The 26,430-nt window shown below is 45.7% G+C and overlaps 2 protein-coding genes across 10 annotated transcripts in view; one reads left to right on the forward strand and one right to left on the reverse strand.

Annotated features, from left to right (window-relative positions):
- Positions 1-15,292, reverse strand: part of TSPAN7 (tetraspanin 7) — a 98,688-nt gene extending 83,396 nt beyond the window's left edge. Inside the window, exon 1 of the mRNA XM_030019913.2 lies at positions 15,114-15,292. Coding sequence (XP_029875773.1) covers positions 15,114-15,194 — 81 coding nt within the window. The 5' untranslated portion in view covers positions 15,195-15,292. The remainder of the gene's footprint in view (positions 1-15,113) is intronic.
- Positions 14,201-26,430, forward strand: part of LOC115343664 — a 34,116-nt gene continuing 21,886 nt past the window's right edge. For 8 of the 9 annotated variants that reach the window (XR_003924229.2, XR_003924230.2, XM_030019906.2 and 5 more), the window contains exons 1-3: positions 14,201-14,720; positions 20,468-20,529; positions 20,997-21,104. Coding sequence is in view for 7 of the 9 variants with exons in the window: in XM_030019906.2 (XP_029875766.1) it covers positions 14,537-14,720; positions 20,468-20,529; positions 20,997-21,104 (354 nt within the window). In the remaining 2 variants the exon portion in view is untranslated. Of the gene's footprint in view, positions 14,721-20,467; positions 20,530-20,769; positions 20,864-20,996; positions 21,105-26,430 lie in introns of all 9 variants that reach the window. The other variant, XM_030019912.2, reaches the window with a different exon arrangement.

Consider the following 26,430-nt stretch of genomic DNA (forward strand, 5'->3'; position numbering starts at 1 on the left):
CCTGACAGGATCACCTTAGGTCATCTTCGCATCATTCTCTGGGCACTTGTAATGTGTTTTATCTACTACGGGTTATTATCCTACTGTTGAGAAGTCAGAACGTTACATCATCCCATGGTTGACATAAGCTCTAGTTACCTTACATGAAGCAAGGACTGCTTAGTCTCTGTCCATCCAGGGGGAAGGAAAAGGATTTAAGTTCCGAACTGTGGCAGGGGAGAACTGAATGAAATGTTATCTTCTAAACTGGATTTGCATGGGAAGCTCCTAGGACAACAACAACAAAAAGAAAAACCCCACAAAGTGAAGATTTCCCCATGTCTGACAGGGAGTTTTTCAGTAAGAATTTTATCCCATTTTTATTCATGTGAAAAAGGACAGTTTCCTGCCTCCCGGATACATGGTTTCTTAGTGTCAAGAGGAGACAGATACCAATACATACTGTAAGAGCTCTCTGTAAGGCCTGATCTACCAAAGCACAATCACACGGCCACGTCTAGGATCTCTTGGCCTTTGCCTGCTGGCGCCTTGACAAACATCCAACACAATACAGTACGCAACGCAAGTTGTAATTTCAGTGGTTGTGGCTAAGCCTTAGCCACCTTTGCAGAATCAAAGATTTACCTCCACAGACTGTTTAAGATCACAGCTTTCTTCATCCACGCCTCTTCCCTGCCCCCTTAGAGATGTCCCTACTGCTACAGATGAAAACCAATCTGGAATGTGGAGGATGCTGCCAGCCCAGCGTTAAGAAGAGACAGCCCCAGAACAGGAGCTCTGCAAGGCAGCCACTTTCTGACACATCCCCCTCTCCGGCCTTTTGCCCATCATGGTACCTACGCATTTTAGTGCAGGAGCAAAGCTAGCAGGGGAAAAACCGGTCCGAAATGTCTACGACTAATTCTGGTTTTCCTCCTTCAGTTTTGCATTAGTTACTACATTTTAAGGCCATCCTGTGGCACAGCATACATGGAAGCAAGGTTATATAATGGAACTGGCTGCTCTCTTCTGTATACTTTCTCGCACAGTACTTTTGATTACAGGATAAGCCAAAAAAAAAAAAAGAAGAAAACCAGCAAGCACAGCGATTTTATCCAAGAAGGGGTATAATTGCAGTATTATTGATATAGCCCAACACGGACCACAGACATTAATTTTCAAGTGTGCCAAGACTTGGAATAAAGGATACCAAAAATCAGATTTCCACAATTCCAGTGCCAGCTGTGCTCCCTCCTGGGAAACATTCATGATGCAATCCAAAACACATATGTAGATAACGCTGGCTTCTACCCCTATGATCCTTCCTGTCCTCACTAGCATGGGCCATCTGTTACTGCTTAGCAGGCAGCCCCACTAGATACTAGATTGGTACTACTTACATGAAAAGGATGAAATAAACTGCCAGCAAAAATGGCATTTAAGAGGTCTTTCCTAAGCAACTCATAATTTTCCATTTGAAAAGGGTAATTTAAACTGCTCCAAATAGGTGATAAAAGATACCAAAGCATGAACTAAGCCACAGGCCAGTCTCTGTCTCCAGATGATTACCACTTACAGCGGAGGAGAAGTGGGAAACAGAAATCATGCTGTAGCTTACCTGAAAATTCTCTTTTTTAGGTAGCAAGGTCCAGGAACGCCAGAGAAATTAATGACCTTTTGCTGAGTCCCTGCTGAGCCCTTTCCCCTCTTGTTCACCAGACCACACAAGAGGATAAGAACAAACCAGTGACTGCTCTAAACTGTTCTGCTCTGCTCTCAGCCTGAATGGCTGAGCAATAGCCATTACAAGAGACATTAGGATAACACTGCACAGGGTCCATCAGAAGAAAAGCAGCCTGCCATTCACCCAAACCCACTCAGCTTCAAGATGCATACTAGGATGAACGGTCATTTCTTTCCATGAGCTGTCCCCGCCTACACGCACCAAACAACAAAATACACCTTCATCTATGGCTAGTGAAAAACCTTAATTTAACTCTGACACAAAACCAAGGGCAGCCAGCATTAACTTCTTTGGCAAGGGCCTCGCTGGGGTGTGGGAGAAAGCACAGACCTACAGAATAGGCTCTCAGCATGAACAAACTCCGTTCTTGAAGAAATCCCCAAACTAAATGCTTCCTCCAAGCAATAGGTTACCTGAAACCCTTATCCTCACAACCTGTTCTAGCCTTAAATGGCACCTTGGGAAGCCCACTCTGTCCTTCCCAGCACAACTCAGCCTCAGCCCCAGTAGGTGCTACTGCACTTTTCCTGGGCTAAAAGCAGACTCCTGAGAGCTGCCATCCCCATGCAGACTGTACTTTGTAGATGTCCCATTAAAATTTAGCAAAGAAAACTGCTAATAAGTCTTTGCAGCTGTCATAGCACCCACTGCACTAGTAAATTGGAGAGAAATCCTTCTTTAGCTAAGAAGTCAGTCCAATTCCTAGGAGCACTCGACAATCTCACTCAGAAAATCTGGCAGAATGCACAAATCACAAAATTCTGCATACCGGTCTTTAACCAGAGCTCCATGTTAGCAAAATCCTTCTCCACATCTTCATGTCTGCAGTAGGGTAAAAGGAAGCAAATTAGCTTGTTCTGGATGTCAACATTTAAATTTGATCCTACTCGCCACACTTGGTACATACCATGGAGATAACAGATTACTGACACTTAGCATGAAGAGGATGAGGACATTCCTAAATAGGCACACTGAGTTTCCTTCCTTTGGGGTAAGCGTGTCAACACGCTTGCTCCCCAGCCAAATGACCTTTCAAAATAGAGGTGGATATCCATTTACAGAAATGGGCACTTATTTCCTTGAAGGAACGCTATCCCCCCTATGCCCTGCATGAGGGGAAAATTCCCCCCCCCCCGCAAAAGGGCTTGCCTGATCTATGAAGTCAGGAAAGTTGCCTGGGTCACTCCCAGCGGTGGAAGCCCACTCACCTGGGGGCCTGCTGTCATGCACCAGCAGCTCTATCTCCCAAGATATTGGGCAACCTGAAATGCTTTTTCCAGTGCGTTGTGTATGGAGCTTCAGAATAAAGAAGCATCATGGTCTACCAATTTCATAGCTCAGATACAGCCAGCTGCTCCATCCAATAATCTCTTTCCACAAGCAGAATTCATTAGACTTCTCAGAAATATTCCCATACTCTACAAGCTACCTTAACAGCAGGTAAAATGCAATTTTTATTTCAGCTTGCTATTCCTGCAATTGAAATAAGACATCAAACTGAGTGCCACAGTGTAATAATTATTACAGTCAGGGACTTAAAATAACTGATTCACAGCTGTGCCAAATTTGACCAAACTGTTCCTTAGACATATTGCTTGACTTGCATCAGTGTCTCCATCTATAAAATGGGCCTGCCAACTACTATTTTTTAAGGACTACCACTGGTAAATAAATCTGAAGATTCAGTTTTCTCGTAAGTAATTACACAATGCTTCTTAAGAACAACAGTATTTGAAGAACAGAGAAAACAACTGTCAACGTTGTAAAAAACCCCACCTTATCAACATACAGGGACCAGCCAGGCTCCGTTTTTTTCTGAGTTTAATCCAAACAACGTGCACTCTGCCATGTCCTCTGATGCTGGCCATAATACTCAGCATTTATTCATCCACCAGCTGACTCAACGTGTGATCTCGCAGTACACTATCTCATCAACGCATCTACAGATCCAGTCTTTTGCTCTCACATTCTTTAGTTTAGGCTTTGTTTTTATAGAAGCTGCAAAATTTTAAATGCAATTTTGCCCCTTTTGGGGTCCATCTAAGCATCAGTGGAAACACCACGCTGGAGGAGCACACATCTTCTTGTGAAATCACATTGTGCTGCAAAATCAAAGGGCAACCAAAGCAGGTCTAGGGACAGGAGGCAGAACTTAACACGTCTTCTGTCTTCACAGGGGAAGGAAAAAAAGGTTTATCCTGCTGAGATATCCAGCACCAGAATGAGTGATAAACCCTCCCAATCCCAACTCTATGGGAGTTCTGTGGGATCCAAGCCAGAATAATCTTCTGTTTCACCGAACCTCAATACTAAGCACGGGTGAGTTTCAAAAAAAATCAGCTGACTGCATAAGACAGTCTGGTCATACATGGTTCCCACTGATTTTAAGCAGAGCAAGATGACTTTGCAAGACATTTTATACATTTCATATGGACAAAGCTCAGTCCACCCACATGGCCTCATCAACCTCAGCTGATTTAATTCTTCTTAAAATGTCTTTTTATATCACATCCTTTTGCTTACCAGGATTGCACTAACATATGATATAGAGCAAATATGCTTTCAAAAAGCAAATGTTCCTGCCATGCATAGTCGGGCTTGGGTGCACAACTGATTGGCTGGTGAACGGTGCTAGACGAAAAACTGGTTGACTGTCTGTTTCCCACTGATGAGGTGGCTCTTACTTTTGTATCATTAATAGCTTGATTGATTGCCTCAGAGGAAAGACTTAGCACGAAATTCTTCTCAGTATCCTTCAGATTTAGAGGTCTGCCATCTTACATATTTTACATATTTGATGCTGCTGGAAAAAATAGGAAGTCATTTTGGTCTAACACCTGGCATGAAACTGCAAAGCCAAGCACTTCGTGAAATTAAAAGAATAAATCAACTATGTGGTTGTGGCTCGGTTATATTCTTGATCATTTGAGGATTGCACTGCTCTAGGAAACAGCCAGCTCCTTGCTTTAATACTGGATATTCTTCAGGGTACAAGGATTAATCCTGTTTGGTCTCCTGGCAATCTGAGGTCAGCGAGCGAGGGGGGAGGGAACACTTTAAATCTGATACTTCTGTTAAAAAATAGCTATGGTGCAGCACGCTCAGGTTTCTGTACGACAGGGACCGGGTTTGTTTTGTGTTAAAGAGCACCCATTTCTCTGCATAAGTATTACATGCATATCATGCTAGCTCACAGAAACTGAGGCAACTTTTCCATATCATTTTGAACAATTTCACTAGCTGAAAATTCTCTCTCCCACAGATGTACCTATTTTAAGTACAACCATCTTTCACGTCAGAAAGCAACTAGCTGTTGCTTACAAAACACAAAACTCCTGGAAGTGGGAGGTTTTATTTTTGTTGCTGGTTTCAGTTGAAAATAACGCAATTGCTGGATGAAATACTCAGTTTATTACCACGCCGGCTGGTCCAGCACATCTCCTGCAGCTTGTATAATTTCACAGCCGGTGAGCGCAGCGGGACGGTCCACCCCACGACTGTCCACCCCAGGGCAGACCTCGGCAGTGCTCTCGTCGGCTGCGGCAGGGACCACCTCGGATGGGGCAAGGACCAGTGGTCCTGTCCTGCCTGCCGCTCTGGTGAGCCTGCCCGTCAACACGGCCGAGGGTGGGTGAGCTCAGCGCCGCGCAGGGGGACAGAGGACACGGAGCTGCCCCTTCCATGCTGGGAGGATGCTGAGCGAAAGCATCGCTTTGAAGTAGGGAAGCCAAAGGGGGAAGATTTAAAAAGGAGTGGTTTTTCCATATGAAAGTATTTGCCTACGAGGCCACGAGCAAAGACAACAGTTGCCCCATCCTGCCAGCAGGAGTTTTGCATGAGCACTCTGAAAGCTGCACAAAGATCCTGCACATACTCAGTAAATACAGCAAGGTCTTGCTGCCTCCTAGAAAGGCTGTACGCGTCCCCAGTCTCACCTGCCGTGACAAAAATAAACCTGTAATGCTGTCCTCACAAACTACATTTCTTTTCTTTTTGAAAGGTGTGACCTTCCGTTAGTAAATCCTGATCCAATCCCTTTGCATCATCCCCTGTTTTATGAGAACAAGCAGAATACACTGGGGCTTGGCTTGTATGTTCCAGGAAATAATACTGAAACACTCCTGACAGCCAGCTCCCTGACATCTTGAGGTCCTGGCTCTTTCTTCAGGAGTTTGTAAACTGCATTTGCACATGAAAAAAAAAACCTGAAGTCTGCAGGTGATGCATAGATGGTCTGTAAGTCGTTCTGGGACAAGAGAGATCAATTTAAGCCTCTAGGTCATTTGACCTGCATAACCTAATTCAGCAGTTTGTCCTGAAGTATACTAGAAAGAGAAACTCAGTCCCAGGTAATACACAAGCTGGTCTCAACATTAGCTAGCAACTGCACACTGGGTCTGCTTCAACTGACTCAAAAGACACAGCTATACAAAAAAGCAGCTCTAACGTAGTATCAATGACCTGTAAACCAAGAGGAAGTTAAAAAAAAATCTCTAAATGTGCAATAATAGTAGCTGCCAGTTTCCTATAAGACATTATTTTACAGGTAAATTGAATGACGGTCTGCCTGCAATCAGTGCACGCCGCAGAACAGTAAGTCCTACAGCCAGCACAAGGCAGCTGCACCAGGAAAAATGATCCCAGCGATGAGATGCAGCCATCAGGGAAAGCGCTGAGGTACTGAGAGTAACCTATCTGTTTTTCTGTTTCCTCTTTGTTTTCAAAGGGAAACAGAAGTGATACGCATTTAATTATGTTATTATTCCAAGCCTAATTAAAGACAGTTAGATGTTAAGTACTACTGAAGCAAATGCATACAGGAGGGTCGAGTTTCCATCTTTTTTTCTGTTAATACATACCTGGAAAGTCTCCTCTCTTTTATCTTAACCTGTTCTTGCAAGAATAAAAGCCACAACTTTCCTGACAGTTTTCTGGTGTTTTCACTGTCTTTTGATGCAGCGGTGGGAACAGCAAGTTGTAATGAAAATGCTTTGGCCAGGAGACTATTAGGGAATACAACAGAAATCATGGGATCTTTCCCCCTCCCCTTCACCATAGGAAATCTGCAGCAATCCTCCATCTCATATGGCTTTTGGAAGATCTGCACGTATTTCCATAAACTGTATACAATGTTCTTCACATTATCTTTGGTGAGGTCAGAGTAGAGCATTTGGACAGTCTCAGGCAAGCTGCACACTATCATGTACCTTTGCGTTACCTTCTAACATGGACAAAAATCCCAATCCAGGCATACATCCTTGCAGGCTGCATGGGGTTGCAGCCCCCCGGCTTCCCACCTCTGCTACAGACTTTCAACTCTGGTGGGGCCCCAAGCATCAGATACGACTTTGAAGCCAACACACTTTATAGAGCTTCAAAAGGGCAAGCCTTGGTTCTGCCTAACTGGACTGATTCAACACATGCCATGACACAACCCATGATGCCATAAACTGGCCTAAGTTTCCAGTCCAGCAAAAAAAAAGAATGTCGTGGTTACCTGGCACATTCAGGAAATTCTTGTTTCTTTGAAAACTTCATTTTTTTTAGCATTCCCCAAAATGATTTCCATCCAAATGCTAAATGTTTTTAAAACTCACCAAAGGATTAAATCAGCACGGTCTAGCTGAAACTTCAGTTGCAAGGAATGTACTTAGGTCCTTGCAATCAGAATAATTTCTCGTGTGCTAGGGGTGAGTTGTAAACATACTTTGCTGGTGGCGTTCAGCACAATTTTCTGTTCCCATGTACCATATTCTCTAAAGCAGTACCTGTAATCTGGTCAGGAACAAGACCCTGAAGTACTTGTTAGCTTCACCGATAACTACAATCCTGTGGAATCAGCAGGTCTGAACTGCTCATTTCTGTTCAAAGGCATTAAGGCACTGAGTGGTTATAAGGGTCATACAGCAGGGGCTTCCTTCACTTCCCAGTTTTAGGGAAATGGAAGTGCTCCTCTTCCTATGAAGTTTACAGGGTTTCACCCTCTCCTCTCTTCTTCTCCTTCCATGCTGCACCACATAAGCATGCCAACCTTTTCCTTAGGTCTGCTTCCAAGATCCACAGACTTTTGCAGATTAAGTCCATCACCTCATTATTCACAGCATCACATTCTCGTAGCAAATAAACTCTTAAAAAAACCTGCTTGAATAAAGAAAAAGAACATTTCAACCTGATCCATCCAAATCCACATGCAGCCCAAACCAAACCCAACCTTTTCTCAAAGCTCACAGCAATTAGCTCCCAGAAAGAAACGGTGACAAGACACAATTTCAGCCTTCTGCCCAGCCCGGATTCTGCAGAGTCCTCCTGCCTTTTGGTGCATCCAGCCTGGTCTCCGGGAGGGGATCACCGCAGGCACCGCACAGTGACCAGCCACCAGCTGAACTCAGCACGGCAATTCAGGGAGATGGGGAAAGCAAGAAACGGAGAGGGAAGGGAGGCTGCTTGCTTCTTTTAAGGATTTTAGCACTATCGCCAGAACCATACAGAGGAAAAAAGAACATCTGGAAAACATCTTGCAAAACACTGCATGGAAATTACAGCAAAATTAATATTAACAGCATCACTTCCATTCTTTTATTACAGCTCCTAAAAATCCTGTGGCCTACTCCCAGAGCTCAAAGAACCAGCTCAGCTATGAAATAACAATAATCCAGTAAGACACGAGCGTGCCACACTTCAGAGTCCCTTTAGTACATGAGAAATTTAAATGCTTCCCTCTCATAACCCAGAACTGTTATAAAGACAGAACATATAAGCCATCTGCCCACCACGGTGAAAGAGAGCTAAGATGGGAAGAGGCTTGCTCTACTGATGTGAAGGACCTATTCTCTGAGAGATGATTAAATGCTAATTAATAGTGATGAGCCTAAAGAAATAACATTATGCAAATGAAAATGGCCTTACAGTAACTGTCATCTGCTCCCTATAGTCACCTCTGGCATCTTGCATTTTATTCTAAAGATTCAGTCACCTAGGTTTGCAAGACACTGAGGTCAACAGGATTTTCACCCGCAAATTTAGTGGATGCAGAGCAGACTCGGTACTACAGTAAAGCTAGCATCTCTGTAACAAGTATCATAGGACTTAAAAAGCATGTGAAAGATTGAAGGAGATGTTTCTGCAAGCTTAAATGCACAAAGAGCCTTTCTAGATATTCATCTGTTAACTCATTGGCACATAAATCTGTAGGAGAGTTGTAACAACCGAAGAAACAATGATAAAAATCCAGAGATGAAGACAACTAACGGTACCAGGTAATCTAATTTCCCTCCCTGACAGCACAGGGAATTGATAAATAGACACATAATCAGAGATAAAATCTGATTCTTGGATCCCTTTTAGATTCCCTTGGTTTACCTACAATAATTGCCTCCATTTCCTTGACGAGCAAGGCTGGTATGAACCAGCATCCAAGAAAAAGGACTCTACTGCCTTTTTGACAGAAAAGTGTTAACAAGGCCTCCCCAGCACCCCTCCCTGGAATTTGTATTTATACTGTTGAGGCCACAAAACAGGTTGCTTAGAGCAGGAGTGAATGCTAAACAGCCGAAGTGTTTACTACACGTACAGCAGTACTCCACCACAGCCCTACCCCATCACCTGTGGAAGAGCAAGGACTTCTGCTGCTCGTTCATGAATGCATCCTACGTCTTCCCAAATATAACTGAAACACTTCAAGTCACCCACGATCCCTCTTCACCAGCCCAATCTGACCTGTTAATGTGAAAAAGTTACCACCCCCAAACTAGAGAAGTGTCCAGATACAAACTACAAGGTCAAGGTGTAGCAGGTACCTCGTCAACACATACGCATGGCTACACAAACAGCAAGAAAAGAAGGAGCATTTAACCAACAGCAAAGTCAATTACTCCCTTAAATGAGGTCTACAATGCTAATTTGTACCACACACACAATTTTCGGAACGTGAATGGGCATCAGCAATGCAAAAACCACACCGACTTGCCAACCCCTCTGCTCCAAAACACGCAAGACAACTGCACTCGTAAAACCAATTCCCTGCCAAGGAGAAGAACAGCGTGAGATCCTCGCGATGTCTGAAGGCACAACCGACGCCATACGGCAGCTTTCCCCCCGTGCCGTCCCACCCACGGGTGACGCCGGGGGACAGGCAGGAGCTGGCCCCCCACCTCCTCCCAGCACACCTGCGAGAACAGACCCAGCACTTGCTACAGCGCGCAAGTGGAACTCACGGCTTTGTCTTCTCTGTTTACTCACACCTACCCGAGCTGTCATGCTGGCACGGCTCTCCTCCGTTAGCACTGTCATTAAGGGGGCTTTATACCACAGCTGTGATAAAACCAAAAAAAGCCCACCAAAATACCCACAAAAGTAAGCCAAGTCGGGGAAGTACCCCAAGAGGGAATTTAGGAAGCTGGCTCTGGAGCTATGTTTTTAAACACCATCTAGCTGCCTTTTTTTTTTTTTTTTTTTTAATTCAGTTATTTATTTAGCCAACAGAATTCACCTTGGGCTATGCTCACAAGAAAACACCATTATCTTTAATCTTTCATGTATGTCATTATGAGAACAGAATGGGAAACAACTGACTTAAGGAGGCAACTGCGTGAGGTTTGTGCCTAAACAACGGAGCACTTCAAATCCATCATGACAGGGATACTGTGCATTTTTGAGGGTGTAATTTTTCTGGATTTCAGATAATTACGTACGAATAATAAAATTTCTTTCTAAAAGTACAGCAATGATGACTTTGTAGTCAATGGAACCATCAAAAGATAGAGCAGTCTAAGCCACGTAGGAAAGCTAAAACATTTCTCAAAATATTTCCTTTAAAACTGTCCTCTAATAGATATTAACAAAATTTAAAAGAAAAAACATAAGCATGGTAAGTAAGAGATTTTAAACAGACCAGACACATGCAGAAAACAATGCATAAGCACTGGAAAAAAGTTCTGGGGTGAAAAACAGCAATTTCAGCAACCCAGCTGGACATTTGTAGCAAAGATGATGAATGCCACTAGTAACTCAAAGGGACACGCAAATTTAATCCCATATTATAACGCACGGCTCAAACGGCTGCATTTGAAGATGGCTCAGCAGTTCAGCCATAAATTTGTGTTACAGAGCAGGTCATCGCGCTTGCCCTTTGTCCCAGGCATTTCCCAGAAACCGGCTTTGTGAGGTCCCGAAACGGTGGGCGAAAGCCACCTCTGCCATGGCGAGAGGACCAGGAGCTGCCCACCCCCAGAGGGGACCCGAGCCCATCATCCTTCAAGGGGCCATCTTCTGACCCGCGGCCACCAGAGGAACTGGCTAAAAGAAGATTAATGATATGGAAACGTGCAATTTCAAGCTGTTTTAAAATCACAGCGCCGGCTGTGGCCTCGCAGCCAAGCGACACTTACCTGTCCCACCACACTCCAGTCCACGGCTCTCCTGCCACCTGCTAACCTCCAAGGGCTCGTACCAGGATGCACAGGTCCGTTTTCCAAGCGATAAAAACTTGGAACGCTAAACTACTACTACTGCAAATAGGTACCTTAGTTCTGATTTTATCACACAGCAAAAGGCAAGCCAAGTTCTAAGAACTTAATTTAGTATCCAAAACATCGATCTTGGTCAGAAGATGCCTTTCAGATCAGTGACCCACCTTGGAAAAATATCTGAATGGAAGCTCTACTTATGCGCTTTTGTTACATTAATTAACAGCAAGAAAGCCCCATACCAGCAGGACAGCATGCACAAAGCACTCATTTGAGTGCCAAGTGTCTCACAGGGCCTAAAAATCAGAAGCTAACCGCTTTGCTACGGTGCCTGTTTGGGGCAACGACAAGCTTTGCATGGAAGATGAAACCCATTTTCTGCAGCCCTATAACTTTAAGGACCAGGGCATGCACCCTTAAAGCTCCCTCCCAAAACATATTGAGGCAGGCCGTTCATTTGATAACAAAATAGATTTCAAAGCCTACAATGAAATATTAAGTATACATACATTTTAAGACATAAGATCACTTAAGAACTAGATAAATATAAGGTACTGAGGGGTGCTTAAAGGTTTCATTCCCCTATAAAAAATTCGCTTTGAATTGTAATGTAAAATTCATCTTCCCTTAAAAACAAGACAGGTTATATCTCGGATTTCTACGCAAGCAATTTATGATACCCAAAAGGAAAAAAATAAAAATAGCTAACAGCCAAGCAGTGCTTTTATTGCCTTTTTTTAATCTACTAGTTCCAAAGCAGATGCATTCAGTACAAAATTCTGATTAGGAAAAAAATGGCTGTTGAATTTTTATTACTATGTCCCTTAAGGACCAAAAGCGGTAACCCTAGGCATTTAATGTGTACTATGAATAACAATACATATGAGCACATAAAAAGCTTGTTATCTCTGTTTATGGAATTTTTTTACCATGTTGATACATTTACGGAAAGAAGTTGGGAAGTATGGTGAGGGGGAGGAGAGGAAGCTATCAAAATAACAAATACCATTAAATAAAACCTATTTGGAAAGGAACAAGCTACACAGTATGAAATTTGAATGAACCATGTCTCTTCATTACCGCCCTGCAGCTCCCATGTAGTCAGTGGAGCCTCATTTAATGCTTACACTTAAAAGCCTTCATCTACATGCATCTCAGCCTGTACAAATGCAATTCATATTTAAGCCTGACAAATAATCATTCATGATAGGAACGTTCTGCGTACATAAGATTTTCTTCTTTTACAAACAACGTAAACACAGAGAAGTCCTTCTGGATGTTTCAAAACCGCTCACTGGATTCAAAGAAGCATCTTCTTTCCCTGTCCCCCTACATCACAATCCATAACCACCTGGCCAGACACCCACAGGGTTTCCACCACACACCTCCCTGTCACAGAACCACTTTCCTCCCTGTGTTATACTGCAACTCCATCCCCACAGCTAGAAAAAACCCGTACAAACTGCAGCTAAGCAACGCAGGGCTCTCGCCTTCAGAAATTAGCTTACAACCTCCCAAAAAAACGTGGGTAAGCCGTCAGAATAAAATTCTGCAAACCAGCCATTTGTGGCACTGGCATGTTTTCCTTCTGGTACTCAGTTAAGTCCAAAAAATGAATTTTTAAAATAGCTCCTCCTGTTGAATCCTTCCCATATTTTCAGCTCTGAGAATTCACAGGAACCGAATTTGAGTTACGCTGACTCTGGAGCAAGCAGCTTGTGAGAGTACTAAGAGCACCCCAGAAAATAACGGAGGGATGTTGAGACAACTCCACGCATCCCTCAGCTCTCAGACTTGCCTGTAAAAAGAAAATGAGGGTACGGCCAAAGCACACCATGTTTCTGCTCTACTAATGGCAATAGGTGCAGCCTCGCTCCAATTTATACTCCGTGGGTTGATTCAAAGCCCAGAAAGGGGCCAAAAATCTGAGTTAGTTTTTGTTCTTCTGTGCTAAAAGGAAGAACAACTGACGAAGACTCGGCGTCTGTCGTTAACTACTCTGGACCTTTACCAAGCCCTTTGCTGTCTTCTCCCATTGAGATCTGCCTAGGTTTCCCTAGGTTGGTGCCTTGGGAAACCAGATGCAACAGCAAGCGCGATGGAAAAGAAATTCATTCTCTTTTGCTCAAGGTTGCAGGATTCTGCCTCCAACTGCTTATTTTCTTCCTCCTTTTCCAGGCTCAAGGAGGAGGACAAACAGACAAACACCCTAACGGCTGTTGGGTGTTAAGTAACTGGAAGAGCCACATTACTGGGCCATGCCTTTGGAGAAGACTGGGACACACGGGAGCCTGACAGGCACAGTTCCGAGGAAAAGAATTTGCACTAGAGCATCCCACCAGCACAGACGCATTGCTGTAGCCCAAACCAGAGCTCAGCTGTGTTATTTACACTGCGAGGTCCCAGCTGTCAACCTGGCCTGGCATCACGACAGCCTACAGCGCAAATGCCCTTAGCCAGCTGCTTGGCTTAATGTACAATTCACTCTTTTTAAATGAGATTAGCGTTCATCAAATGTGCTAGCTTGATGGGCACGCCGATTTAAGTCCTCTGTTTATTCAGGCTACAGCAGGTACAGCAGTGACTTTTAAAAAAGACGCAATTTGAAGAGAAACCATGAATTCACCAGAGCTCCTGCAGTTGCTTATTAATCGCAGGAAGAAGAGGGGTTTCGTATAGATCCGTTGAGAACAGAGCACTGGAAAGGATGAATCTTGAAATTGTGGTAAGTGTATAAACTTAGCAACCTACCTCCTTGAGACTAGCGCGAAGGATCTACTTGCCAACAAAAAAACAACAGATGATTCCGGCTTCCTATCCATTTCAGTCATCAGACAGACACATCTGCTGCAGTTACCACCAAAATTGTTAAAAAAGAAGGGGGGTACGTTAAATGCTGAAGGGGGGGGTGTCAATAACGCGGAGGTACTGCTGTAAGCATGGATTAGCAAAATGACTTTTGGTCATGCTTCTTTTAAAAAAAAAAAAAGCCTATAAAGTTGAAACGGTTAAAGTCGTGCATTCACTATAAAGATGTAAAAGGCTGCCATGAATAAGCAAATCTTTTTTTAAGCAGAATGATGAAAATTTGAGCTACTCCGTTTCACGGGCACTTCTCGCAGCATAAAGCTATTAAAACGATAAGACACCGCCAGCTTCCCTTGCTAGGGAGTGACAAATTCGCTTCAGCGTATTGTATCAATGATGTGCAGATTACGGTCTCTAACAGCACACAGTGGGGCCGTTCTCCTACGTTGTCACCATGTACCATTAAAAGGTCTTTAATCTGCAGATCGCCGCCACAATGCGCTGCTCATGCCAGCAATCTGCTGAGTAACAGGCCAGCACGATGCGAAAACCTCCAGCCTCCGGGGTCGCCTCAAAAACCCGGCTCCCCCGTCAGTCAATCATCGCAACTCCATTAATGTATCTGGGTCATAAAAAATGGTTTACGGGAGCCGGAGCCGGGTTACGAAACGCAGCGCGGCCGATAGACGGGCAGGCGGTGGGGGGTCAGCACCCGCTGCGCCCAGGTGAGAGCCCGCCCGGCTACCGGGGTACCGGGGTACCGGGGGGTCGGCGTGGATAACGGAGGCGGCCACGGCGGCAGGCGGGGGGAGAGACCCCTGCAACTTTGCCCCGCGGGAGCACGGGGGTATTTCGTTAAAAAAAAAAAAAAAAAAAAAATTATTTCATATATACGTGTGCGTATGCTGCGTCCCCTCACGGCACATCGGTGACATCCCGGTCGGGGCCGCGCTGCGGAGCCCTCACCGGCGGCCGCCACCCGCTCCGCCGACCGCCCCGGGCAGGTGGGGGTCCACGGCCACCGCGAGTGGGGTGTGGGGGGGGGGGGGGGGGGGGTGCCGGGCCCCTGCCCGTGGATGGGTGGGTGTCCGAGCCGCGCCGCGCCGCGCCGCACTCACCCAGAAGACGAAGGAGTAGATGATGAGGAGGGTTTTCAGACACGTTATCACGGGTTTGGTCTCCATTCTCCTCGATGCCATAATACTGAGATCCCGGCTGCAGGCTGGGCGCGGGAGGAGGAGGAGGAGGAGGGGGAGGAGGAGGAGGGATGGAGGGAGGGGAGGAGGGAGGGGAGGCGGGGGGAGGTGAGCTCAGCGCCGGGCTCGCCCCGCCGCGCCGCTCGCCTCGGCCGCGGCCTCGGCCTCGGCCCCGCTCACTCACCGCGCCGCCCGCCCGCCCCGCCGCCAGGGAGCGCTGCCCGCGGGGCGCCGCTGAGGGGAGCGGGGCGGGAGAGGGCGGCGCGGTGGTAACGGCGGGCTCCTGTCAGCCCCGCGGAACTGGCTGGAAGTTCGTCTGTCTCGGGGTGTGTGGGGAAGAGCTTGAGATTTTTGAGATCGTCATACACACACACACACACACAGACACACACACCCCCCCCCCCGCCCCTCCCCGGCTGCCCCCCTTTTCCTGTGGTAGACGGTCACAGGCATTACTTGGCCTGACGGGGCTGGAACGCCGGAGCTGGGCAGGGGATTGCCCACACGGGGAGAAAATGTCTGTCAGCGTCACGGTGAAAATCTGTGTTGGCGTTCGGGCTGTGAGGATCTGGAGCCCACAGCAAGGGCGAGTACCGCAGGTTTGCTGACCGCCGTGTAACGCCGGTGAGCCAGGCTATAGCTAAGAGCAAGAGCTCTGCACCAAAGCCGTCTGAGGGGCCAGGGCTCCTCCATCTCTGCACCCCAAATTGTCTCTCTTTGGCCGCTCTGGTGCACATGATTGGGCTGAGACACTAGGATTTGTGAATTTTACCTTACAAGAGCAGGCCGTGGAGCTGGGAAGCTGCTGGAGCCAGATCCCTAACCTTGTCTTCACCTCAGCCTTGAGTCTGAACTCTATCCTAAAACTAACCCCGACATTGAACCCCCCAGCCTAAACTGACCAGAAACCTCGTACTTCTGTATGCCTTTCAGACCCCAACCTTCAGCTGGAACAGACCTGGCTCATCTCTGCTGGGCAACACACCCTGGAGAGAGAAGAGAGCTCCGGAGAGAGACTGCTTCTCGTTAACATCACCGCAGCTACCAGCCCACCGGGAAATCCAGCAAGGGATGGACAGCAGAGAAATAACCGTGTTAGTCTGAGAACGGAAAGGGAGCTGATCCTGCAGAGCCCTGGCAGCAGAGCAGAGGTGTGGGTCCCGCCAGCCTCCCCTGGGTGGGGGGGATAAAAGGGGCTTGTGGTGTGGCTGCCTTCAAGAAAAGCATGGCCGGAATGAGTGTGCACATGTACCTTGGTAGCCTGAACTGCTGCACGAAGCCCGCGCGCAGGTGCGGAGGGAATGCTTTCAGGCTTCCCTTTCCGTAGCTCACGTTTTGGAGGAGGGTATGCACAGCATGGCCCTCCTAAGCGGTGTGCGTGCACAGCCCCCCAAAGCAGTGCTCCAAACTATACCTTTTACTGCATTAAAGTCGAAACAAGGTCAGTGCTAAGCAGCCTATCTCCTCAAGCTACAAAAACAATGCAGTTTGTGCAGCTGAGACATAACAAAGTGATAAAACAGACTTCACCATTCAAGGGACAGTGTTTAAAAACAGAGAGAGAAAAAATGGTCCCCAAGCAAGTGCTTTTGTAATACGCAGTTTTGCCGTGAAGGCTGCCACAAGCTTTTGCTGTGTTTGACTTATGACTTTAAGGGTTGGTTATTTTAATGGATAGCCTACTGTTTCCCGAAACAATGAAGGCATTTAAAGGATGATTGGAGCGGGAGTATTCGGCAGGAGATACTGTTTTTTTGAAGCATTCACCACTTCCATGGAAAATTCAGATGACAGGTCCATAAATCTTTATTGACTTGGCCATTAAAATGTAAATAAGTGCAGTAACTGCAAAAAATTATATTGACACTAACAACAGTTATAAATATTCACTGTACAAAAATTACAGTAAGATTTTTGACAGAAAATAGCTAAGCAAGAGCAGGAGACACTTCTCTTCCTGCCCCTCACACATGGGCTGTAGAAAAGATAAATGCTGCTGTCACTGGCCAGGGGACAGTAACCATTTATTTCAGTATCTATGGTTATACTTCCCCCCCCACTTCAGGTGTTTTTAAGAAAGTGTGAAACAAAATATAATATCAACCAGAATTTAAATATCCAGCCAACAGAAAGCATGTGTGGCTATTTTGGTAGATGCTGATTTTGACAGAGACTCACATTTTTTGCCCATAGCACGTGATTTTAGGTCACTCCATCTTGTAGTGCCTAATTTGAGATACAGCCCCTGAGTCTTCTCACAAGGATGTGTTGGGGATTTAAACTCCATAAAGGCCTACAGACCCTCCCTTTACAATGTTGTTAAAACTCAGAGGGTTTTGCACCAGAGAACTTGCACCAGAGAACCAGAGAGAAAACAGAGGTGCAAGAAGAGAAGTCCACATCAGGAGATATGGTTCCTTCCTCCACGAATGTCAGTCCCTAGAGGGATGATGTCCTGAGAGCTGAGAAACCGAGACTCCATGTTATCACCACTCAAACCTACAGTGTCCTGCCGAGACTGTCTCTGGAGGAATGCTGAGTTGCTTTTTGACATAAAGTCAAGCAGCATATACTTTATTGGATGTAGATGCAAATTTTGGATTAAAAATGAGAAAGTCTGAACGGAGCTGGACATAAATCTGCCTGGTTACAGCAAATACCATTAAAATATGACAAGACCACCAAGCCATCAAACATCTTAGGCTTAAATGCAATTACTAAAAAATCGCTAGCCTTCAAGTGTGCATTGGAAGCATGTTTACCTTTTAAAATTATTTTATCATATTTTTGTGGATTTGGGAGTGCAGATTTTCAAGTATTTCTTGCACAAAATCAAATCAAGTCTTTCTAAAGCAAAATACGTTTTCAGTTCTGTAATCCATGTTTGCAAAGTTGGGAACATAATGCTCTTCACATCTCCCCGCAGAGAGAACATTCTTGTAGTTATTCAAAACAGGACATTTTTGCCTAGCTGTGTCATTTGCAAAATATTTCTTTAAAACACTAGCAGTTTGCGGGGGATTCTTCTCACAATCGGTGCCTGGGAGCTCCTTTTTTTTTCATAATGCATGGGGAATATCCTCTTTCTTAATAAGTCTGTCTGCAGAGCATCAGTCTGGAAGGAGCTCCTTCATCCCACGACAGGAGAGCATTGTGTTGTAGAAAGTGAAAATGAGGACTTCCATCCTTTCCTGAAGCTGGCATTGGTTATTTGATGGTTAAATAGAAACTTTCTGGGGAAAGTGGTAGAAAGATGTAAACAGCCATTGTATGAAGTGTGGTAAGGCCTCACAACCTTCTGCAATTATAGCAGGTGTAATGAAATATGGTGCTTTCTTCTCTTCACGCCCACTCTGGCCTTCCCCGGATTCCCTGGGGTGCTGTTGAAGGTAAAGGCTGCAACCTCTGCTGTCCTTTATTTGGCATTCAGGGTTATAACCCACACTCACTTCAGCCTCCCTGGAGAGAAGAGGTTTGAGGGTTTTTTCCTCCTTCTCTTGTTCCTTCCCTCTCTGTGTTGCCTGCCAGTGGCTGTCCTCAGCTGGCAGGACCTACAGCCTGCGTCAGTCCATTGCAGAGTAAAAGGCAGAAAGCAGAGGGAAGAATAATAGTCTGATAATTTTGCTGCGCTCATGTGTCTCGGGTGAGTTCAGGCGGCTCCGTACAGGCCCCACCAACACCTCCACATGGTAATTTGGTTCTAAGAAAGCAGAGTTCTTGCGTGGCAACCATTTCTTTACATGGCTGGTAGCTGCACACTTTTGGCAGGTGCATCAATGGGACCAAGCTGTCAGGCCCAAGACCCAAAATGTATTTTCTAAGGAAGCCTCAGGCTTTATATGTCCCCAGGGAAGCCATGGCGGGTACACAGCCAATCTCAGAGAATGATTTGTCAGAAGAGACCCTGTAAGGAGGCACACGTAGCATTGATGATGTCAGCTAAGGTATGCCCATGTACAACAACCGATGAAGAACATCCAGTCTCCTGCAGCACAGACATAAGGGAACAAGCACAGACATCAGCTTTAGTAGTTGATCAACAAGTATGACTTAGGATGAAACACGTATTCAGCACCGGTTCAGGAAAAAGGGCTTGTGGGATGGATCTGCATTGAGATCATAATTGAGAACATAATGCCACCTCAAACTGATGAGCAAGCAGTACATATTTACAGAGGAAGAAGTAGTAATACTAAGAAGCTTGCTTAGACCTTTTAAGAAAGTCTTAGGATGCTTTATAGGAATGCACATCATGCTTTATGAATTAAGCTCAGTAAATTGAGGCTTTTGGCTTATGTTAGGCCAAAAAGAGATGTCAAGGGAATAATAATCAAAAGAAGTAGTTTTAGGAGAGAAAAAGTGGTAAAAGGAGTGAACTCTATACCTCTAACAACACAAACTAACCAGTTACAAGATCAAAAATGGTACAGAGGTTAACAAAACTGAGGTAAAGGTTACATTCTCGTCCTCCTGGAAGCCAGATGGCAACTAGATATATCCAGTTGTCATGTTTCTTTTAGTGCTTTTTTATAATAATCATTAGATGATAAAGCAAGGGCTCTGCCATGCTGTGATCTTCCTTTGGCTCTGGATTGTTCCTTGCTACAGGGACAATCAAATTCTTGGGGTTTTGCACCTTTACTTCCAAAGCTTGAGCACCTTTGTCCCAAAATCCAGCCAACTGTGTGGGCGCAGGAGGGAGTATGTGGTGGAGGGATGTCCTTTATCCCATTTCCCTTCAGAGCAGGCGTGTAACATCTGGCTTTTATCAGTAATGTTGATACGAATATGCTTTTCATAACTTTTTGTATTTCTCAGCAGATGCTTTGGTTTAAAAGGGCAATTTCTAGCTGTTTTGTAGGCAGGCACTTCTGATGGCTTGTGATGACTTTTCTGATTACTCTAAAGCTGTGCAAAGTGTCCTCTCTGAAGGGAGTGGAACAGAAATACATTTGTGACTAAGTATAACTACCATAACAGGATAAATTAAGATCACCAGCATTTACAGAGAAGGGGTGGAGGACTTGGAAAAGATAAGAAGTCAGAAAGCAGAAAAATACACAAAGAGCATATCTATACTATTTCAGGAGAAGCATTATTACATCTCCAGATGATACGAGTTTTGACACACAGCAAGAAAAATGGAGCCATACAATTTTATAATCTTCATCTTTAGCAATAAAGTGACAATTAGCCCTGCACATTTGCCAAGTCACTCAGATTGGTTTGTCACACTCTGTGGTTTCTCTTTTTTTAATTGTTTTCTTTCTTTGTAGTTCTGAATACCAGCGCCAGATTCTGTCCTGGTGTCCCTGGAATACCTGGACATTTTCTTAAGGTCAGTAGGTAATTTACAATTACCTTGGGAAGAATTAGATCATTTCTTCTTCTGGAAAGATCAATGTAAGGGCTTAAGAAGCAACTGTGAGGCCCCCCTTGTCCATGATTTTCTGTTATTTAGCTTCTCTCAAGAAGCGTGGTGGAGCTGCACCTTAAAATTTGAACACCACAGCATTCAAATCTGTTTCCATTTTCCTCCTTTTCCTTTCTTGACTGTGCTGTGATTTGTTTTCACTAGATTTCTCCTAAGTCTGCTGTGAAGCAACTGCAGGCAGAACTGGGGATCCTGGCCTATGCTCCAACACTGGAGAAGTTACCTCTTGTCATCGCAGGTTTGTAAGTGTTCACATAAGAAGTAGGGGCAAGCAAGCAAATTCCAGCTTTTCTGTTATGCAGGTACAGCTATCCACTTATGTGACAGATGCAGACTCCTGACTGACATGTAACCGTCTGTTTATTGTGCAGTATTTTCAGGGACTCCTGAATGTCTTCAGCTTATGGATAGAAGGATTGGGAAACCTCAGGTGTGAGACAGCTGATGAACGATGGACAACATGGATGCTGCCAAGGGAGGTTAGGATGTGGAACTTCCACTGCAATGGAAAGTGATACTACATTATTGTGACACAACAGCGTAGGACGAGGCGAAGGACCACAGTAAGAGGGTCACGTCAGGGACTTGCTAATTCTGTTGTTAAGTTCAGGGTACAACTGGCAGGACCTGATTCCCGGTGGGAGAATGAAAGAAGATACCCTGGGTGACCCAGAAGAATCCGTACTTTATACAGTACAGAGGAGGACAGGGGACAGTGCGAAGAGAGTCACAGAGGCTACGGTCAGCCCAAGACCTCTTCAATAAATAGCCATGCTCAAGGTGGCAAAATGAGAGCATGCACACAGTGAAAGGAATTTTGAGGTACACTGCATGAATTTTGAGCCAATGTGTTTTCTCTTGACTTGGTGCCTAGGTTTCCTTCTCCTCCTCTAAACAATGACTCCTCTTCAGGCCTTCAGAAAACAAGAGGATTGATTTTTAAAGTAGCCATTTATTTTACAACAGCGTATGTATTGGGTTTGCGTGCCAAGGTTTTGCTAGCAGCCGGGGGCTACATGGGTGGCTTCTGCGAGAAGCTGCCAGAAGCTTCCCCTCTGTCCGACAGAGCCAACGCCAGCTGGCTCCAAGACGAACCCGCTGCTGGCCAAGGCCGAGCTCATCAGTGATGGTGGTAGCCCCCCTGGGATAACATATTTAAGAAGAGGGGGGAAAAACCCAAACAAACTGCGCAATTGCAGCCAGAAGAGAGGAGTGAGAATACGTAAGAGAAACAGCCCTGCAGACCCCCAGGTCAGTGAAGAAGGAGGAGGAGGAGGAGGTGCTCCAGGCGCCGGAGCAGAGATTCCCCTGCAGCCCGTGGGGAAGACCCTGGTGAGGCAGGCTGTCCCCCTGCAGCCCAGGGAGGTCCACAGTGGAGCAGATCTCCACCTGCAGCCCGGCGAGGACCCCACGCCGGAGGAGGGGGATGCCCGAAGGAGGCTGTGACCCCGTGGGGAGGCCGCACTGGAGCAGGCTCCTGGCAGGACCCATGGCCCTGTGGAGAGAGGAGCCCACGCTGGAGCAGGTTTGCTGGCAGGACTTGTGACCCCGCGGGGGACCCATGCTGGAGCAGTCTGTGCCTGAAGGACTGCAGCCCGTGGGAAGAACCCACGTTGGAGAAGTTCATGGAGGACTGTCTCCCGTGGTAGGGACCCCACACCAGAGCAGGGAAAGAGTGTGGGGAGTCCTGCCCCTGAGGAGGAAGGAGCAGCACAGACGTGTGATGAACTGACCCCAACCCCCATTCCCCGTCCCCCTGTGCTGCTTGTGGGGAGGAGGTAGAGAAAATCAGGAGTGAACTTCAGCCTGGGAAGAAGGGAGGGGTGGCGGGAAGGTGTTTTAAGATTTGGTTTTATTTCTCATTATCCTACTCTGATTTGCTTGGTAATAAATGAAATTAATTTTCCCCAAGTCGAGTCTGTTTTACCCGTGATGGTAACTGGTGAGTGATCTCTCCCTGTCCTTATCTTGACCCACAAGCTTTTTGTTATATTTTCTCTCCCCTGTTCAGTTGAGAGTGGCATTGGTGGGCACCTGGCGTCCAGCCAGGGTCAATCCACCACAGCGTACTAGTGATAAAAAGAGAAAAAATTACAACAATTTAATAGTCAGCGTGTTTTGGCAAATAGAATTAAGCTGTATAAAGCAATAACATTAAAAAAACAATTAATTACAGATAAAGTATAATGACAATAAATCTTAAACCAACCAAAGAAACAAGACTGATACTTAGAGCATATCTTGTGCCCACCTCAGTGCCAGTCAAGGCAGAGGTCTTGATTTTTAAAGACAGCCTGTTGCATATTGCATACAGGTATCTGTTACATGAGCAGGCAAAAGATACAGCTCCGGCTTGGAGGCCCAGCTGTTGTTTCTGGAGCAGGCTCCTTCCCTGTGATGCTGGGGAATGGAACGGATGCGAACTGCTCACCCAGACACTGCTTGTTTCTTGGATGAGCTGAGAGAGGTGGACGAGAGCAATTCTTCTTCCCTTGAAGAGGATTTTTTGCTTTGCACCCAAGTCCCTTACTTCTGGAAGAGCAATCTCAGCACTGTTTCCTGGAGATGCCCTTTGCTTATCCTTCTCAGGTTCCGTCAGTGAGCAGCCTTGTTTCCTCCACAACCATATGACAATTTCCTAAGCCATTGTGTGAGGAGCTCCGTTCCTCCAAACGGAGGAGCAGCAAACAGTCGGGGACTCAGTCTGTGTCAGTCTTACCAGCCGTAACAAGCGCTGTCTGTCAGGCCCCTAGCACACCCTCCTACCCTTCCTAGGGTCTGGACTGCTTGGGCTCACGGCCAGCCTAGATAACGGGTGCAGGCGTCACATCTTGAATGAAAGAGGTGTCTGAGAAAACGCTGTGAGAAGCCTCAGTGGGAAAGGCTGCCCTTCTCTCGGGAGGTTCTTTTAAGCTGGGCACTCTACTCATGCTCTCCGCCTGAGCTACCCTGCAGCTACGTTGCAGCCGTGCCCATGCCCGTGCCTGTGCTCCAAGCTGGCCACCCACCCTAGATGGGCTCAGATCAAGGGATGCAAGAAGCGTACGCAGCTCGTTCGCAAAGTCTCCCTGGCACTGGAAACAAAGCACCATATGCTCAAGCAGCAGGAGCAAAAGGACGAGCTGAAGGCAAAAGGAGTTGAGAGCAGAAGGGCAAGGAGGTGCACAGGAAAGGCACCCCGACATCTTGCTTCATGCCCCCCGCTTCCTCCTTATGGGGCACTGGTGGATAACGCAAGGCTACCTCCCCTCCGTGCAGCTCCGAGGGGGTGACTCTTCCACTTCGCTTTCTGATAACCTGCCCCCACGGTGGCTACTGCTTACAGGCATCTTCCCCCTTTCGCTTTTGGGCATCGTCACCCCCTTTCGTCCTTGCCTTAGAGTATCTCCTGGGCCCTTGCTGTGTTAGCTGCCTGCTCAGCCCGCTCTGCGGGTGAAACCAACAGCAGTATCAGCAACAAGCGTCGGGGCAAGGAGATCGGGTCCCGAACGTGTGCCATTGTCCCACTGTCCCCAGCACGGAGCACGGCAGGCGAGGCGCGGTGCCGCTGTCACTGACGCATAAGGCACAAAGGTTGCCTGCGTTGCTGGCCCTTCACGCTGGGTCTGCTGGAACCAGGCTTAGACTGTAGATACGCAGATTTTTAATTAACACAGGATCAACTAGGGCTTTCCTTTTTTAACATTATAGCTGACGCTGATAATGTTTTGTAACAGTTGATTGCCTTTGAAATGTATGGTTCTTTTCCATGTTTGTCCTGAATTGTATGTATTTGTTAATGGGTTTTTTTTAACTGGCAACCAACAGAAATATACCCATGTTAGGAACTGAGATAAAGCATTTATTGACTCATTTGAAAGAATTTTTAATGAGGTAAAAGCTACTTATATTCAATACTCAGTGTCATACAGCAAAAGGAAACATAAAAAAGGAGCCGTGTAAACACCAGCGATACAACGCACTGTGGAAACGATCTCTGAAGACCTCCCTACGCTGTCCATCTCCTCTTGGGGCTTCTGACCTGGTGCTCAAGAGTTGCAGATCAGCACCAGAACATCCCATGTCTTCCTGCCATCATGCTGGCTTCATGGATGAGGGATGCAAAGTGTGCCATCAGTCCCTGGGAGTCACTGCAGGCATCCCAGTGACACTCGTGTGAATGTCCCCCGTGGGGAAGAAGAACGCAGCAAGTCTCTTATTGATCACTTTGGTGCCTGAGAACCTACAGGCTTTAGAAAATGAAGTAAGTCTCTCAGTCTCTTATCTTTTTCCATTTCAGGGAAGCAATTTGCTTTGTTTTCCTCCCACCTTGCATTTTTACAGTCCCTTCCGAGTCCCAGCCCAGCCTACAGACACGGCCAGGATCTTTTATCCCACAGGCCACCTTTGGGGAGGTTGTCACGTGGCAGTTGCACAACGTACGTAAGGGAAGGAGCCACATGCACTGCACAAGTCACATGAAGCCAAACTAAATTATATACTGGTTTATTACTAGGTTCTGGTGACTTCAGAAGCACAGCAAGGGCCCCTATAATACTTATGAATTACTGACAGGATATTATTCCTGTGCAGGAGCAGGACAAAAAAGACGCACGGTGGGTGCACCACGGGGGTGGTACCATAGGGAAAGAACTTCACCATTTCCATGCAGGAATGAGAGAACCAGGTACAACTTTCAGGGACATGTTTTGATGCAGGATTCGTTTTTTAGCACCTGGATAACACCACTAGCATTCAGAGCATTGCTGTAGTTGGTAAAGTAGTATCAAATAAAACAGGGTTCTACATTTACTTTCTCCTGAAGATTTTTCTGTCAAATTGGGTCAACTTCTAAGTAAAGAAAGAGAGCATTTTAATCTGTCAGCACTGCAAACCTAGCCTGGGATTTGAAAATTACTTTTGTGCTTAGAAATGTTGTGGACTCTGAATTTGGCAAGCAGTACTGTTGGTGCATAAGATATAATGGTATATAAACCAAAACCTGATCCTTTCTGCTTTGCTTAGCTTACCATTGTTTTAGCGGATGTTTGCTTTGGTGGGTTTTGGGGGTAATATGAGCAAATAAAACTCCATGAAGATATTTTTGCCAACATTGAAAATAAAAAATAAATTAACATCCCTCCATTTTTTTAAGCAGTAGCATTTGTCACCTTTATAAAAATACTCTCTATTATAGACATGAAAGAATATCATAAAACTGCTCTGCCCATATCTGCAGGGGAATCAAACAGATGGCAGAGCCCACTGCGGTTTGGATGAAGATTTCATAGCTAGATATGCAAGAGAATAAGTAAAGTGGTTTCAAGGTCAGCAATGAGGTGAAAACTGTGGCCAGATTTTCTTCAGCTAGGAGCATGTGCAGCCTCACACATTTAAAGGAAATGCACCAAACCCAGAAATTCCTTCACTACCAGAAGCAAATGTCCTCAGTGCAAGATGATATTCCAACAGGGGGAGAAATTACTTACTTAACTGGCATTTTTAAAATGCATATTCTACACTAATTTTTTTCAAATAGTTGTTCATGACTATTTATGTGTCTATATATGAGTATGTATTTTTTTAATTCAGTTAGATATGCAGGTGGTCATACAGGAGATTGTAAATAATATTAGTTGTGAATTTTGGCAACAAAAATGATTCTCAAATAATGGTTATTGTTTTTCAATTAGTTCTGGGCCAAGCACACATCTAGAGCTGTTAGCAGCTGATTTTTTCCTCTGTGCTTCTGTCTTTTATGCTCCCACAAATCTCTGAATCAAGTAGTTACAGCTTTAAATGGAAAATTTCCTCCCTGATTTGTCA

This window comes from Aquila chrysaetos, chromosome 7 (genome assembly GCF_900496995.4).
Source record: "Aquila chrysaetos chrysaetos chromosome 7, bAquChr1.4, whole genome shotgun sequence".
NCBI lineage: Eukaryota > Metazoa > Chordata > Aves > Accipitriformes > Accipitridae > Aquila > Aquila chrysaetos.